The following is a 16,631-nucleotide window of genomic DNA, read 5'->3' as shown; positions in this document are numbered from 1 at the left end:
GAAGTGGGGATGCATGTGGGAGTGAATGTACTGGATCCTCTCTTCCAAATCTTCCACTGGGCTGCCTTCCCATCTTCCCACCAGCCTCTCTCCCTCCCAGGTCACCCTGCACGGGGCATCGGTCCTTTGCTGGGAAGGGTTTCCCTCGGCCCATGTCTGATTCTAAGGTGATCACTAGACTAAATTTACCCACCTTGTTGTATGCACAGCATCAAGGATGCTCCATCACTTTTCCAAAGACACTGGATAACCCACTGCGGTGGACACACCTTGAGATGACCCCTTGTATAATCCTCTTCCCTTGAGTGTGGGTGGCACACGTGACTCACTTCTAGTCCAGAAAATATGGCTAAGGTGATGGGATGTCACTCCCAAGGCTACCTTACATCATACAAGACTCTGTCTTAGCAGACTAGCACAAGAGAGACTCTCCTGCTGGTCTTGAAGGACAAACAGCCATGCTTCAAAGTGTCTATATAGAGAGAGATGCCTGGCAGGGGACTGTGGGGGCCACCGGGGCCTGGATGGCCTTCTCCCAACAGCCAGTAAGCAGCCAGGCCCTCAGTTATGCAGCTGCAAGAAAATGAATCTGCTGACCTCATGAGCTTGGACGTGGGTTCTCCCCAGTCATGCCTTCAGATGAGAACACAGCCCCGCTGCCCCTGGGCTGTAAACTTGGGAGACCCTGAACAGGGGACCCAGCAAAGCTACCTGGACTCCTGACCCATAACAATTGTGAACTAATAAATGTGTGTTGTTTTAAGCCACTGAATTTATGGTACTTTGTTACACTGCAATAGAAAACTCATGCACAAAGTGGGAAGAAAGCCTCTCTAACTCACTTCCTCCAAACCACTGAGCTCCATTTAAAAAGGTGGATGATCAATAAGTCACTCTGTACCTTGTAACTGCTCCCTTCCCTTCCCGCTTCTTGTTCTGGCTGCACCAAAACTGAGGGACAGAGGTCAGGTGTGTCCTGTGCAGCGGGTAGAGATGCATCATGAAAAGGAGAGCACTTGGTGCTCCCAGCTGGAGTATGTTGTCATTGCTGATGCTCCCATTACAATGCTCCTATACAGGCAACAAGTTAGAGCTGGCCTACGGGTGCTCTGAGGTCAAGGATGGCGAATGGAACTCAGGTCTGGTATTTTCCATCCACAAATGATACACATATGGTGCTCTGGGTTGAATGTCTCCCCAGAACTCCTGTGTTCAATCTTAACCCCCAAAGGTGATGGTATTAGGAGGTGGGGCCTTTGAGAGGTGATTAGGTCACAAGGGCACCACTCTAACCCTTACAAAGTGGTCCCAGAGAGCCCCCTTGTCCCTTCCACCATGTGAGGACTGAGTGAGAAGATGGCCGTCTATGAACCAGGAAGCGAGTCCTCTCCAGACCCTACCCTGAATATGCCAGCATCTTGATCTTGGACGCCCAGCCTCCAGAATTGTGAGCGATAAACATTTGTTGCTTATAAGCCCCCCAGTGTGTGGTACTCTGTGACAGCAACCTGACTGAGACCGTGAGCAAAAGTTCTACTAAGACCATGGCCAACTAGGAAAGTCAGCTGAATGCTTGAGCAGTCCCTTCAATGTCATTTTATTTTCTTTTATGCAGATTGGTGGAAGAAAAAAAATCCTGTAGATTCTTCTGGAAATTGTCAAGATATCGGGAAGATGAATGAAAAACTTGCATAGATTGGGATGCCCACAGTTTGGACTTTCAAGGCCTAAAAGATGAAACAAAACAAAGCAAATGGGGCTTTTAGGATAAACACACTTGCCCTCTTGAGGAGGGGAGAGAGGCCTTCACAGTTGTGTAAGGTGGTCATTCCCAACTCTGGCTGCACATTGGAACCACCTAGGGAAGGTCTTTAAAACAAACTCTAAAAAATTTAAATATAACATAAATACAATGAAGTACACACTTCTTAAGGGTCCGGCTTGGTGAATTTTCATGAGTGAGTCTTCCTGGGTGACCATAATAAAGAACGTTTCAGGCACCTCAGAAATCCTCTTCATATTCTCTCCCGGCCAATATCCTGGCCTCCCTGCACCCACCTCCACAAGGGAAATTGCTATTCTGGTTTCTGACATCACAGAGAATAGCTTGGGAAGCTTTAAACAACACCGACGCCTGGGCCCCACCGTGGAGTATCTGATCTCAGGAGCTGGGTGGCGCTCAGGCCTGCAGACCATGCAAAGGGCCAAGTGTTCTGATGTGCAGTCAGGCCTGGGACTGACTCCCTGGCTTAAAGCTGAGTCCCATTCCCTACACGGCAGCAAGGGAGGCCCCCGGACGTCCTGGAACTCACAGGTTCCTTCTAGGACTACAAACAGGCTCTCTGGCAATCTTTGGATTTCACCTGTCAGGAGCCAGGCCAGGTAGGGGATCCACCTGGATGCTGGTGCGGCCACTGAGGCAGGTGAGCCAGGCCATGGATCCTGGTGCACATCCCAGGAGATGTGCAGACAACAGTGGGGGTGGGAGTGGCAGATACACTCCACCAAATCTCCCCTCCTCCAGTACAGTACCCTTTGACATTTATAAAATGGATCTGGTGTTATAGTGAGAGTTTTCAATGTCCTCAGCTTTTCATTCAAGATCTCTCTCTAGCGTGGTGTGGAGCTGTGATTATCTTTTAAAAAGCGAGCAAGGGTCCCCTGGAGATCACTGGAGATGTAAGGTCAAGGATCCCCAACAAGGGGTGGAGGAGAAAAAGAGCACAAAGGACATTAAGGAGAAAAGTCAAAGACAGACACTCACATGGCTTTTGCAGGATGGCTTGACGAACCCAAACTTCTGGGTGATCCGATTGGTCCTGAACTCCTGCCACTTGCCGTCCACCAGGGTCTGGGCTCTGATCTCGTACTTCACCAAGCGCTCCGCTCTCAGGCTAACGGGGCCATGCTCACCGAGCAAGGACGGGAACCCCGAGTCAGTGTGCCTTACTCTCTGCAAAGAGGGTGATCCACCTTAGGTGGAACTGAAAGCGGAGTGACCCAGAGATAGCAACACCTGGTTCATTGACTCTCCTGTATGATGTGTGCAGAGAGCAAGAGGGTATTCCCCCAGGGCCCAATTTCCTAACAGCTGCTACTGCTGAGTCAGCTTGCTACGGAGCCCTCACCATACAAAACCACTGGCTCACAGACTGGTGTTTGGTGAACCCAGAAAAATGGTTTTAGGTCAAGCTGCATTGAACTGGAAGGTCTTCATTATTGCTTGGCCCAAATTTAAAAACCAACATAGTATTCACATGAGCATTTCAACGGGCGTTGTTATAGGATTCATCTCTTCCATCCAGTAAAATCCATTATGTAGGGAAGTGCCTGAGTCACTGAAGACCAAGAACTGACGCAAGGAAGAGATGTGACTCACTCAAGGGCACGTAATGAGGTGGTGGCAAAGCTGGGGCTAAAACTCTCATTTTCCTCACTCATGCATTTATCCACTCATGATACAAACATACGTCCCCTGCATGCCAGGTACTATGATTAGTGGTGATAAGAAAAAGATGAATGAGATATGGTTTCTCAAGGAGCTCAATGTCTTAGAGACTTATAAAGCAAATCCTAAGTGGAACACAGCAGTCCCTGGTCATAGTTGTCATGGTTAATGTCATCATCATCACAGAGCGCTTTTTGTGTCAGGCCCCGTTCTATGGCCTTTGCACAAATTACCCCGGTAATACTGCCCACAGCCAAGTGAGGTAGGTCCTATTACCTTCTCCATCTTAAAGCTCAGGACGCTGGACATAGGGAAGGAGGTTCATTGGCTTGCCAAGGTCACGCAGCTCACCACACAGCTTGACTTCAACTCTCTGCTCTTAAACACAGTGCTCTTCCAAAAGTCTAGCAAGAGCACCGAGGCGAAGCCATCTGCCCTCCTGACTTCGCCAGTGTCCTGTCCACAGCCCTACTCTGCCTCTTTCAACAATTCCATTCCCTCTTCCCTTGTGGGCACTATGTGTTACCTCCATTGAAGAGGGGCCATCGGTAAAGGATCATCCACCACGTACAAACTGAAGATGAACTGAGCCCCAAGTGTGGAGTCAGAGTCTAGAATTTAACCCCAGCTTTGTCAATAGAGGCCATACCAACATGAAGACATGCAATTTGGAGATCTTCATCTGTTAAACAGGCCAACGATAGCAACCTCCCAAGGTTGTACAAGTCAAATGACATCACATTATATGACCATGATTAGCACCAGGCTTACAACACGTCCCATGTTCATTATTAACGAATGATTAATCAATTATTATTGATTTAGTATGAACTGACTCTGTATCTGAGACACAGCTTTCCTGGGCTCTGTCCTTACCTGCATGTAAAAACTATAAGAGGTAGTATCATGTTTGATCCCCTTTATCTCAAAGAAGAATCCATATATGGCAATCATTTCTGAATGAGTTGTATACTCCTAAATTGGGAAGGATAAACGACAAAGTGACAGAGAAAAGAATCTTCAGTGTTCAACGGCAAGAGGACACAGTAAAACAGATTCTAGCTAAAACAAAAGTGACTAATTTGACAGCTGATTTAAAACACAACAGCAATAGGAAGAGCCAAATTGTAGTGACTTCACAAATCCCCCAGGTTAGCACTCAGTGACATATTAACTGCTCTGTGCATCCTCTAGTGGGGAGAAGAACGAGTTAGGCATGTTCTTAGATGTTCGGGGGCCTGCGGACCTTTGGAACAAAGCATTTGCTCTAATTCGATGGGCCTAAAAGACACTCCATACTCATGGTATTGTGAGGTGTCCTGACCCCTGCGGTCGGCGGTCTGTCTACTTAGGCAGGTCTCTGCGAGCAAGGGGGGAGACCCAGCCCATCCAGGCCTGACCCAGAGGGGAGTCTCTGATGATAGATTCAGAGCCCCAAGTCCCTGAAACACAAATTCTTTTGAGATCACTACTGGGGTGGCTTTTAAAAATGTCGGAGAACAGCAATTTCTTGGAGAACTGTGCCTTTTCAGGGAACCCAAGAAGAATGCAGCCACTGGCCCTGCATACTCCCCTGGTGACTGAGCCCTGCAGCCAAGCTCCCTGACCCCCTGCTGCTTGGATTTGGGGGACCCATCAAAACATCCACCCAGAACTGGTTCCCCCTCGCGGGGCGCCTGGGTGGCTCAGTCGTCAAGCGTCTGCCTTCGGCTCAGGTCATGATCCCAGGGTCCTGGGATCGAGCCCCGCATGGGGCTCCCTGCTCGGCGGGAAGCCTGCTTCTCCCTCTCCCACTCCCCCTGCTTGTGCTCCCTCTCTTCCTGTGTCTCTCTCTGTCAAATAAATAAATAAAATCTTAAAAAAAAAAAAAGCTTCCCCCTTGTAATGGTAAACACAGGGTTGGAGTGGAATCTCTCATTGAGCAGTTGGCAAGTCTTGACGTTTGTGGGGAAGAGAACAACCAGTTCATCCCAGTTTGCCCAAGCCTTTCTTGGTTTTAGAACAGAAAGCCCTGCGTCCCAGGGAAACTCCTCCATCCCTGGAAAACTAGAACAATTGGTCCCCCTCAAGGAGACATTTTGGATGTGCACACCATGTCAATGAATGGCCTGTCCCAGGCCCCTGTCTTGTGAATTTCATTTCCTAGGATGTGGTGAACATGCAGAAGGAGACACGACAATTTCCTTGTCTGCCCTGGCCTTGCTAAGAGAGGTAAGAAGCAATTATACAAAAGTCCTTAACCAAGTGTGGAAGGGGACGGTCCTTCCCCTTGCTTGGGCCCAGTGGTCTGTACCTGGTTAAAGAGCAGTCCGAATCTCATAGCCTGGGTGGTAAAATCTTTCACGTGGGCCATGTCGCCCCCGCTCTCCAGCTGAAAGAGAAGCACACAAGCTCACCTGGACACATCTCTCACCATCTGTACATCGGTTCGCTGATCCCACAACCCCAAACCTGCTTGAAAAAGAGTTCTGTCTCTGGATCCCACACTCAGCCACTAATCCAGGCTGTAGTAGTTGTTGAAGCCTACTATATGCTCAGTGCTTTGAGAGGATGCAAAGGTGAGAACGAGAAACATGCCTGAGCAGTCTCACCGGGGAAATAAAATGTGTACATAAATAGCCTGATCACAATGCAGAGAATGATGATGGCCATAAAGTCACAAGCATGATCCCACATGGCAGGCTCAGGACACTGGCAGCAAGGGGCTAAAGGAAGGAGGTGGGCTGGGTCAGAAGAACAGAAATGGTGGAGGGGGGGAACTTCCTGAGGTGTCCCCAGTCCCAAGGACGGTCTCCTGCCTCAACTCTGCTCTTAGAGCATAGATGTGAGTTATGTCCCACAGAGGCTTGGTTCCATGGAGTCATTGTCTGCTGTGCAGTGACACTGGGCACTGTGGTTTGCACATTACAATAGGGATTTGTTGGGCTGAATTGAATTTTAACCAGTGACTCATAAATCCTCAGAACTCAAACACTGCCCTACTTCATCCCTAAAAATGCACGATTAGAAACACACGAAGTACTGCAGTTCACATAGACAATTCACAAAGGGAGAAATGCCACATGGGAAAATATTCATTAAATAGTAAATCTAGTGATAAAAGAAATGCATATTGAAAAACGAGATTTCATTGTTCACTTCTCAATTAACAAAAGTGATCCGAAATAAAAACGCCCTACATCACTGAGCATGTACAAAGTGAAGCAAGCTCATTCATTACTGGGGGAAGAGTAATTTGGTCCTAAATGTTTAATATGTATCAAGAACAAAAATGAATGTTCCTTTTTGGGCCAGTATTTTCTATTCTTGAGACTCTCCTATAAGAAAACAATTCTAAGTATAGTAAAATAAACTGTCACGTGCAAATATGTTTATCATACAGTCATTTATAATCGTTACCAATTAGGAACACCACAAATTGTCTACACTAAAGGAAAGGCAAAGAAGCATTGTTTATAGCAGATGCTCTTGGTGGAGGAGTTTGCAGCCAATAAAACACAATGAGGTCTTAGCAGTGGTTGTCTCTGGGTGATGGGTCTGAGGGTAGGTCTTTTCTTTTTTTTCAATTTCTCTGCATTTTAAAAATTTCCAATAACAAGCACCCATTACATATGTGTTTTGGGGGCTCGGTCAGGAGGGCGGTGCAGCCAGTGCTCCCGGACTCCATCTCAGGCTCCGGGTCAATAGTGTGCAATACGCACAGCACCTGGGTTCCTCCTAGCCTGGCCTCCTCCCCCTCTGGCCCGCCAGGCTTGGCTTTCCCCACTGCCCTGGAGGAGGACCCCGAAACCTCCCAACCTCAAAGGCCCAGAGGTTTCAAATGCAAAACACATCTCCAGAAAAAGCCAAGTCAGAAAAGCAATAAATTTCAGTAATTGTTTCCTTGCTGAGCTGGCCACTCACTGCGTGGTAATGGTTGGCCGTAACCCGGATCAGCCAGGACTCCGGGAAGAAATTAATGTGCCTTAACTCCTCCAGATTTTTGCCTTAGAAGAAACACAAAGAGAACATTTTTATAGATGTATTCAGCACAGACCGGCAGAAGTCTAATTTATGGAGAGAAAAAGGAGGAAGCTGAGGGTTGAGGATTGGAGGGTCTAACCAGGGCCCCAGGGATCATAAGGTGCGTGGAGCCCAAATGGGACGGCACCGAGCACTTTCCCCCAAAGTGTTTACAGCCCCCTGGCTGAAATCCGGCCCAAGAAGGGTGGGTTGGGGTCTGATCGTGGGTGTCTTTGGGATGTCTAGAAGCAACTTGGACAAAACTACCTGGGGTCCATCAACTATCCCTGGGTTTTAGAGTTACGCATTATATCTGGACAATATCCTTTCATTTGCAAAGGTCTCCCTGGGGGGCCACCTGGGCAGCCCCAGACACACTCCCCAGTAGCTTTCTCCTCTTTCCAACTCACAGAGGCCTCTGCCAGGCCCAGCGCACGAGGCTGAGGAAGCCAGGTCTGGAGCACAGACCCGCACAGGCTTCGCCCCAACGGCCGAGCGCTTGATCTGGAGGGGATGCTCCTCGAAGAGGCGGGGCCCATGGCTAGATGACACTCAAGCAGCCCTTGGCAGCTGCACAGGCTTTCAGGATCCACAGGGCCCTTCATCCACTACCGTATTTCACGGAAGCTCTGACTATACCCCACTTTACAGACAAGGACACTGAGACCAGGCAGGTACGTGACTTTCCCAAAGTCACACAACTTGGAAGTGACAATGCCATCGCTCAGCCTATTCCTTTAAAAATGCCTACTGGGTCTTTCCCAGGAGTTGCTGGGAGGGTGGGGGTGGGGGAGGCAGGTCCCCAACAGCCTTCCCAGGAGGCAGTCCCTCGGGCGGGGCTTACCTCTGATGATGCCGTGCAGACGCAGGCAAAGGAAGAGCAGCACCAAGCTCTGTCCTGTGTCTTGATCCAGAAAGGAACACTTCTTGGGGAAGCTTAGCAGAGGTGCAAAGAGGAACAAGAGATTCATAAAACTGCTTTCTAGAATTGGCGAGGGGTAGTGAAAGTCATGTCAAAGAGAGTCGTGGTTTCACCAGCCAGGGGTAGATGGGGCTTGGTTCTCTCTGGACTGGTGAGGGGTGTGGAAGCAGAGGGCCGCTGAGGCAGCCCGGGTGAAGGTTGACCCCAGAGGTTATAATGAGACACTGGTTCTAGCCCCCTTGCCGCCCGCCACTGAGCCGAGCAACACGGCAGGTGCACAGAGCGTACTTATGAAGTGACTGACGGTAATGAGTTGCTTTATAGAGGATTTCGAGATACATTTTCTCACTTGGGTCTCACAAACTTCTTGTGGGCCAGACAGGGCCGGTGTCATCGGCTCCATTTTACAGATGAAAAACAAAGGCTCAGTGAGGACTTAAACCCGGGACTTCGGATTCCTCCTCTCCACAGGCTGCCCTTTCAATAGTGGCCAATGTAGGCCCTTCAAAAGTGCTCTCTGGTAGGATTAAAAAGGAGGAATGTGGGTAACAAGTTCTAGTAGTTGTTTCCCAATCACACCTTCAGCGGTTACTGCCCATACTCAACGCCAGTTAATTTCCACACGTGGCTGAGGTCAGGGCTGGGTTGAGATCAGATTCCTTTTGAGAACACGCATACATGTAGACACACACCCACCACTCTTGTTTTGAAACAACTTGTTTCATTAAAGGGTCACTTTTCACCAATGGGGACTACAGGGGTAATTTTCCCAAGTCCCTTTGGAAACGTAAAGTCATTCCCTCAAGGCAAGTCCGTATGAGACCAGCCAAGGGCTCTTGTAGATTATTTTTCCATGAATCAAGAGTGATGTCCAAATCACACCCTGTCTCAGCCAGACTGAATGCACCACTGGCCCCGTGTCCTGCCTCTGCTGGAGGTGCCCGCCAGCCTGCTGAGGACCATTTGCTTTCAAGTGGGAATTCTTGGGACTCTCCGTGTGAGTGGTCCCAGGAGATAGTTTAGGGATGCTGAGGCGTTGTGGGAGGGGAGAGGGGCACCACGACAGATGAGTTGATTCAATCCAATGATTATTCATTAGAATCCACCGGGTGCCGGTCTCCGGGAGTGGACAGATCAGGCAAAAAGGAAGAAAGGCTGATACTTTCAGGAATGCAGTGCTATTGATCTCGGAACCAGCCCTCCACTACCCGGGGCAGGTGGAGCTGGGCTAGTGTGGGCCATGCCGGGGCCCCAAGAACACGGTATCTTAGCCTCCTTCCCTGCCTCTCTCTCACCATTTAATGAAGGAACAAGCTAGGTGCCATCACGCGGGGTGCAGGTGTCAAGGAGAGAATGCTCTGGGGAACGAGCCGGCACCCTCGGCAAGGGCCCCCACAGCCCAGCACTGCCCCGAGAAGGGAGCACCTGCCGGAGCTGTAGGTTATGGACAGTTTCAGCTCAGAAGGGAAAGGGCAGTAAGAGGGCAGCACCTCTCCTGCGACTCGGAAGCCCCCGGGCACCAGCTCTGCAGCTTGGTGGGAAGGCTGCTGGGAGAGGAAACCAAGGCCCCTGAGTCTCCCTGGGATTGCTGCTCAGACCCGACAGCCCATCGGCCCAGAGCTCTCTGGACAGACCGCCTCTCTCCGAGGATTTGGGGAAGAGCTCCGTTGAGACACGTGACCGGACTTTAAGGTCCCTCCGGATCACAGGCCATGGCCCTGGTGGCAGCTGACTCGCAGGTCGCGAATCTGCTCATCCATCGTCCAGCCACGCCTCGGCGAGCTCAGCCCTGGAGTCAAGACACAGCAGGTTCCGGTCCCGGGCCGGCTGGCCATCAGTCACGTGACTGAGCCTCCCTGAGCTCTAATCTCCTTCCTGTCACGTGGGGACAACGGCCACGTGTGCCTCCGTGGGTAGCTGGGAAGAGTAAAGGTGATGGGGCTGGGCACAGTACACCAGCAAGGGCTCCCCACCTCATGATGACCGCCACAGTCCTCTCGTCCCTGGGAAAGGGACCTGGACTCAAGCCAGCTAAGTGCATGGCGTTCATGATCACTGCCACCCTCTAAATGGTCTAAGCCAGGGGCCACCTCAGAGGAAGAAAGTGGTGGCCTCCGCTACTGATTTTCTAAAATCTGACAGCATAAGCATCAGAGGGCTGTGGTCCAACACCTGGACCCAGTAGGTACAGCCCCGCCCCTGGAGCCCGGTGAGGTCGACTGTCTCCGAGCCAGGACTCTCCCCAGGCCTCCTGAGGACAGCCCCGTGCATTTTCCCCTCCCCTGGTTCCTCTCCACTGTCTGGAGGCGAAGGCACCTACTATCTCCGGCTCAACCATGAGTGCATTCACCCCACTTCACACAAAGTGAGAGGAAGCTGACGCTAACTTGGGGGCCTCTGTGCATGGGTCTGCCAGCGGGACTGGGTGCTGGCATGGCTTCGCCTGGAGCTCAGTGCTGTCTGGGCCAAGATCTCTCTGGGTTTAGCACCGACTTCTCTGGGGCAAGCTTCAGGCCATGGTGTTTGCCTCTTCAAGTTCTTCAAGAAACCCTTGGGTCACGAGCCCTTCCAGAAGGACAGCTCATAGGCCTTGAGACTGAAAGACACACCCAGGCTGGCTCCGGGTCCTGCTTTCAAGGGCCCGGGGACAAATCCTCCACAGACTTCCTGAAAGGCAGTGCCTGGGACAAGTGTCCCTCTGACCGGGACAGGGTGTGATTGTAGAGCGGCTCTTCACTACAGCCCTCTCACTTCCCCCATACCGTCACATGTCGGTCATTTACCCTTCCTGTGAGCGTCTGACTCAGGGCCCTATTGCCCCAGGACTTCAGATTTTAGCCTTAAAATACACACTTCAGAATTCTGACACATGACACTCCATGGAGCCTTGAGGACTTTATATTGAGAGAAATAAGCCCAACACAAAAGAATGAATACCATGCAATTCGACTAGGGTAGTGTGGGATTCACAGAGAAGCAGAGCGGTGGGTGCCTGGGGCAGGGGGATGGCTAGCCTTTAATTGCTGAACGGACACAGGGTTTCCGCTTGGAAAGATAAAAACTGGAGATGGAAGGAGGTGATGGTTGCCCAACGGTGTGATGTATTTTTTTACTGCCACCGAACTGAACACATAAAAATGGTTAAAATGGTCGATTTTATGTTCTGCATATTTTACCACAATAAAAAAGGAGGGGGATTAAAACATCACTTCATTTCTATGAACAATACATGAAATAATAGTTTATATTTTAAGGGGAAGTTTGGAAAAAAAAAGTTGCACACTTTGGGGCAAAAACTCACGATGAGAATGGAACCCGGCTTTTTTCAAAACGTAACTTGGTGTAGACCTGGGCACCTTCAGCCAGCCAGGAGCCAGGACCGGGGCCGCCGTTTGCTAACGTACCTCTTATTTACCGAATGTATGGTCCGTCTCTGCTTCTGAGGTGGTAAGTGCCACAGAGACGGGGCTCGACATCTGTTCTGTTTGCTCACCTACTCTTGGCGCCTCTTGCAAGGCCTGGCGCTCAGTGGTCTTGCAATGTGTTGAGTGAATGAATGGGGTGAGGAGCTGGCCCCACCAACTTGGCAGCCTCCGTCCTGCCCTCCCCTCCCTCCACTTACCCACAGTGTCTCTTCGAGGAACGCCGGCTCTCCCCGTCCCCGGCGCACGCATGCGCACACACATGCACACGGACCAGGCTATCGCAAGCTGATTTTCCGGGGCTTTATGGGGTCCCACCTGCTGTTGTTGCCTGCTTATTTGCCAGGCCAAGTCCTGTCAGATATTCACTGCGACCCTGTTCGATGTCTTGACAACCCCAAGTTGGTCTTGACCTTTGCGCAAAGGCAGGACTGGGTCTAGAAATCCCGTGTAATGGTCATCTTTTCTGCCCTTTGTAAGGACCTCCTGCATCAGACACTTTACACCCGCCCCCTCGGGCTCCTGCCATGTCTCTGCTCTTACTGAAGAAGACACGCTGGGGCTACCCAGTTTGGGTGGAAAGCCAAGAAGCCACAGGAGGGAAGTGAAAACTTAGCAAGGCATAGGGATCAATAATATTTAGGGACTTTGAAAACAAAGGAGATTCAGCTTCCAGAGAGCCAAACTCTCGGGGAGCAGGGACAGTGTGGTCAGAGCAAGAGAAGAAATAAAAAAGTCAAGAAACAGCTAAGTCCGGTCATGAGAAGCCCTGTTGCCCCCAAATACATCCACCTCCCTGCACAGGGCTTGGCTATCTGAGACAGAACCATTTAATGGCTCTCATGTCTGTGACTCATGGGTTGTTTCAAAATGAATGTTCTGGTTAAGAGATCAGAGTTGTCACACCAGGGGTGTCCAGTTTCATGATGACTCTGTGGCCACATCTGCAGATGCCACTTATTAATCACAATAGACACATGGCTTCTGGCTGCCCTGTCACACAGGGTCACAAAGCATGTCCTTGGAGACATCGGCAGGCTCAGGTGTCAGGGATGTGGGGTGTGGTGGTGTGGCTCCCCTCACAGAGCATGGGGGGAGCATAGTGTTGGGTTTGTCAGGCCAGTGCCCACTCACACGGTCAGCATGTGTTCTTGTTCTCTCTGCAAAGACAGAAGCTCAGAGGAGGAATCTGTCCAGGAGGCAGGTGAGATCTGGGAGGGCTTCCTGGAGGAGTCCTTGGCCAGTGCTGTAAAGATTGGGTCAGATTGGGATAGGGCCGAGGGAGGAGGGGAGACTCAGCTGCAGTGCTCACAGACATCTGGGAGTTGCGATCATGTGGAAATTAGCTTTACTGGCGGGGTTCAGTGACCTCCTTCTGGAGAAGTTGTAAGCCCACTGCTGGGACCCATCCTTGTGTCGGAGAGGGGCCCATTTAGTGATTAATCAATCTGTTAAGGATTAGAATTACAGGTCTATTCATGACTTTCCCTCAACCCAGAGAATCTCAAAATAGAAGATCAGGGAGACCCAGGGCAGCCGCTACTCCACCACCGCGTTGCTGACGGATCCTGAGCACGCCCCTTGCCTTCCCCGGCCATCTGTCCCTGGACGGAGTTTACAGATGCTCCGTTGAGTGAAAGGGAAGGCAGACCTTAAAACATGTGTACTGTAAGATTCTATTTATACAAAGTTCAAAAGCAGCCAAGACATCTTGAAAGGAAAGGAAGCCAGGATGTTGTTCGCCTTTTTCTGGGAATGGTGGGGACTGAGATACGACACTTTAGGTGGCTGGCTGAGTCTGTCTCTGGGGCCGGGTGCTGCTTACACAGGTGTGTGCGCTTTGTGGAAATCCACTTCAGGTCTGTGAACTTTTCAGTGTGTATTTTATACTTTGATTAAAAATGCTTTTTAAAAAGTGAAAAGGGGGTGCCTGAGTGGCTCAGTTGGTTAAGCATCTGCCTTTGGCTGGGGTCATGGTCCCGGGGTCCTGGGATCGAGTCCCACATCGGGCTCCCCGCTCCCCGGGAGAAGGCCTGCTTCTCCCTCTCTCACTCCCCCTGCTTGTGTTCCCTCTCTCGCTGTGTGTCTCTCTCTGTCAGATAAATAAATAAATAAATAAATAAAATCTTAAAATAAAAAATAAAAATAAAGTGAAAAGTTTCCCTGCCTCTGGCTTTACTCCAACTGAGGAGACTTTACAGCTTTCCTGGACTTCTCAGACTGCTAACTGGAAAGAAAAGGTGACTTTTCCTCTGTGGACAGAGGCAACAGCTTTGTTTACCTTTTTTGTTGTTGTTGTTTTTCCTACAAGGAAATGTTAAATTTAATTCTGGCCAGCCTATTTGTTTTTCTAAATTAACCATTGCCAGAAAACAGACAGTGGGTACTGAGGGGTGTGTGTGTGTGTGCGTGTGTGTGTGTGTGTGTGTGTGTGTGTGAGTGTTCCCTTCCTATAATATTATACTTAGCAATGAAAATAAGTTGGAAGATATTCGTACACATCTAGCTAGGCAGAGAAACTTCCCCTTCATCTTTCCGTCAGTGCCCCTGGCATAGAGTGTGTGTTCAGTAATTATGTGTTGAATGAATAAAAAATTGAAAAAAAATCAAGTAATAAAAGAAGATGGGAGAATAAGAAAGGCTTGGACCTGTGTCTTTATCTGCAGGCACTGTTCAAATACCTTCCCTCCTGGCTTGTTTTCTGGACATTGCTAGGATCAGAAAAGGGGCATCTGGTCTATTTTTACCCAATTACTGCTCCAAGCCCTCTGATTTGGATGCTGGGCCAACTGCCAGGCAGCAAAGTGACCTGCTGCAGGTCAGCCCCAGGGACCCTCAGGTCAGGGTGGCCAGTACAGAGCAAGGGCACCACCACCACCCACTGCCATGTCTGGGGTAGACCCACCAAGACGTAATTTCTCCCTGAGCCTAGAGAAAGCCTTGGAAGTCTTGCTTGTCTAGAACACCAAATGGGCACCCGCCCTCAGTCAGCTGCCCAGGAGACCTGTTACTTCTAGTTGCTACAGACAAGGCATTCTCTGAATTTTGCATCAGCATATGAAGACCCGCTTCTGTGAGGGGAACCAAGCTACACAAGAATGACTGATGGGAACTCATCATTCAGTAAGCCCGTCCATGCATAGCACAGTGCCAGGAAGCTAGGAGCGAAGTAAAGGCCCAAATGCCCTTCCTTCAAGCTGCTCGTGATGTTCCTGGGGAGGCACGATGTAGGGGCACACCACGTGGTTGTAGGGACTGGTCACAGAGGCTCTCCGGGGAGGCCCCGCCATGGACAGATGGGCAGAGCGGGGCAGAGGGGGCTGGGGTCAGGTAATCAGAAGCAGCGAGTGCTGATAACCGAGGTTAAGGAGTCTGGGGCCTCCGGGAACGTGCATTGGGGAGGTGGAGGCCATTGACGAGGGAGCACCTTAAAGGTGCCACTGTTCTGGGGCAGAAGAACTGGGATGGGAGGAGAACCACCCACCATCCTAAAAATGGGCTCATGGTCCTCAAGGTTGGGGGTGGGCCTAGGCGACTGCCAGGGAAGGGCACCAAGGCCCGGACGGTCCGTCTCTTCTCCCGGGGGGTGGGGGGCACGAAGCTTGCTGGAGGGCAGCTGGAGGGAAGGCAGGCCCGCGGGCCGCTGGGAGTCTCTCCTGCGCCGAGGTTGGAGAACACGGGCCCAGGTAGGCGGTATGGACACCAACTGGAAACTCACAAGTGGTTTCCAACCGGGAACGAGGTGGCATCGGGGGCTTGGGAGATGCCGCAGAGGGGAATGTGGGCTCAAAATGAACCAGGATAGATGGGCGAGAAATGGAAAAGCTAATGATGGCAGGGAAGAGCCTCAGGACCCCAGCTCAGGAAAACTGAGGATACCCCACTCTCAGCAGAGGGGGCTACACACCTGAGAGCCCCATTCCCACTGGTTCTCACACATTAAAAACACAGTTCCCACACCCCAGCTCATTTCCGACCTCCCAGTTCTAAGACGTTTCCAGCGTGACTGCTAACTTGGAGCCAAATAGCAAGTTTTCCTGGTGCGTGTGACTCATAGGAAAAAGTCTCTTGGGCTATTAAAAGAGTGGGGGGTGGTGGTGGTGGTGGTTTAAGCATTTGCGTTCAAAGCAAATTATATAGAAACTAAGCAAAGTGCATGTCATTCTGGCACTGAATACCACTTTCCCCAAATAATGAGTCAGGAAAAATGAGCTCTGTAGTTAACGTGGTACGCAGATGTTCCAGAAAAGGATTAAATGCTTCAGAACAATGCAAATGAAACCTGGCTCAAAGAGGTCAATCCACTGATGAATAGTTGGAAGATGTGTTTATCTGCGAAACTCACATGTGCACGAGAAACGGAGCCTCTTGGCTTCCTTGAACACATCTTATCGTGCCTGGAAGCCCCATTCCTGCTGAGGTTGGGGGGAAGGTGCCTCAATCTGACAACAAAGGTAATGCCTGACTTCCTCCAGGCAGATCCTCGGAGGACTTCTTGGGACTGTCTTTGGTGACAGGGCCACCGCACTCCACAGCCAGCCTGAGTGACGGGAGCGTATTTACAAAGTATTAATTGAGGCCAGAGAGCCCGTAACCTACCAATTTCACCCTCCCCCCGACCCTGCTCCCTGCCCTCAAGCTGCCACAGCCGTGGCAGCTAATGGGGGGCACTCTTGATTGAACAGATAGAAAACTCTCACAGCAGAGAGTGGACCAGGGAGGGGAGGATGCACTGCATGTCCTCAGCTAACAATAACACTGAACCTAGAGGCAGCCTCAGAATCTTTCTGAACATGGTGTCCAGGGAGCTATTACTGAACCAGCTGGAGCGGGCACA

At 50.6% G+C, this 16,631-nt stretch overlaps 1 protein-coding gene across 2 annotated transcripts in view; it reads right to left on the bottom strand.

Annotated features, from left to right (window-relative positions):
- Nucleotides 1-1,580: 1,580 nt before the first annotated feature.
- The window catches only part of BTBD16 (BTB domain containing 16), a 41,688-nt gene continuing 26,637 nt past the window's right edge, over nucleotides 1,581-16,631 (bottom strand). For both annotated transcript variants that reach the window (XM_027596429.2, XM_027596430.2), the window contains exons 11-16: nucleotides 8,295-8,386; nucleotides 7,352-7,434; nucleotides 5,742-5,819; nucleotides 4,325-4,423; nucleotides 2,765-2,953; nucleotides 1,581-1,727 (exon numbers count right to left, since the gene is read on the bottom strand). In XM_027596429.2, the coding sequence (XP_027452230.2) occupies nucleotides 1,659-1,727; nucleotides 2,765-2,953; nucleotides 4,325-4,423; nucleotides 5,742-5,819; nucleotides 7,352-7,434; nucleotides 8,295-8,386 (610 nt within the window). In that variant the 3' untranslated portion in view covers nucleotides 1,581-1,658. The remainder of the gene's footprint in view (nucleotides 1,728-2,764; nucleotides 2,954-4,324; nucleotides 4,424-5,741; nucleotides 5,820-7,351; nucleotides 7,435-8,294; nucleotides 8,387-16,631) is intronic.

This window comes from Zalophus californianus, chromosome 15 (assembly GCF_009762305.2).
Source record: "Zalophus californianus isolate mZalCal1 chromosome 15, mZalCal1.pri.v2, whole genome shotgun sequence".
Taxonomy (NCBI): domain Eukaryota; kingdom Metazoa; phylum Chordata; class Mammalia; order Carnivora; family Otariidae; genus Zalophus; species Zalophus californianus.
Note: the sequence above shows the minus strand (reverse complement) of the source record. Positions and strands in the feature narration are given on the sequence as shown.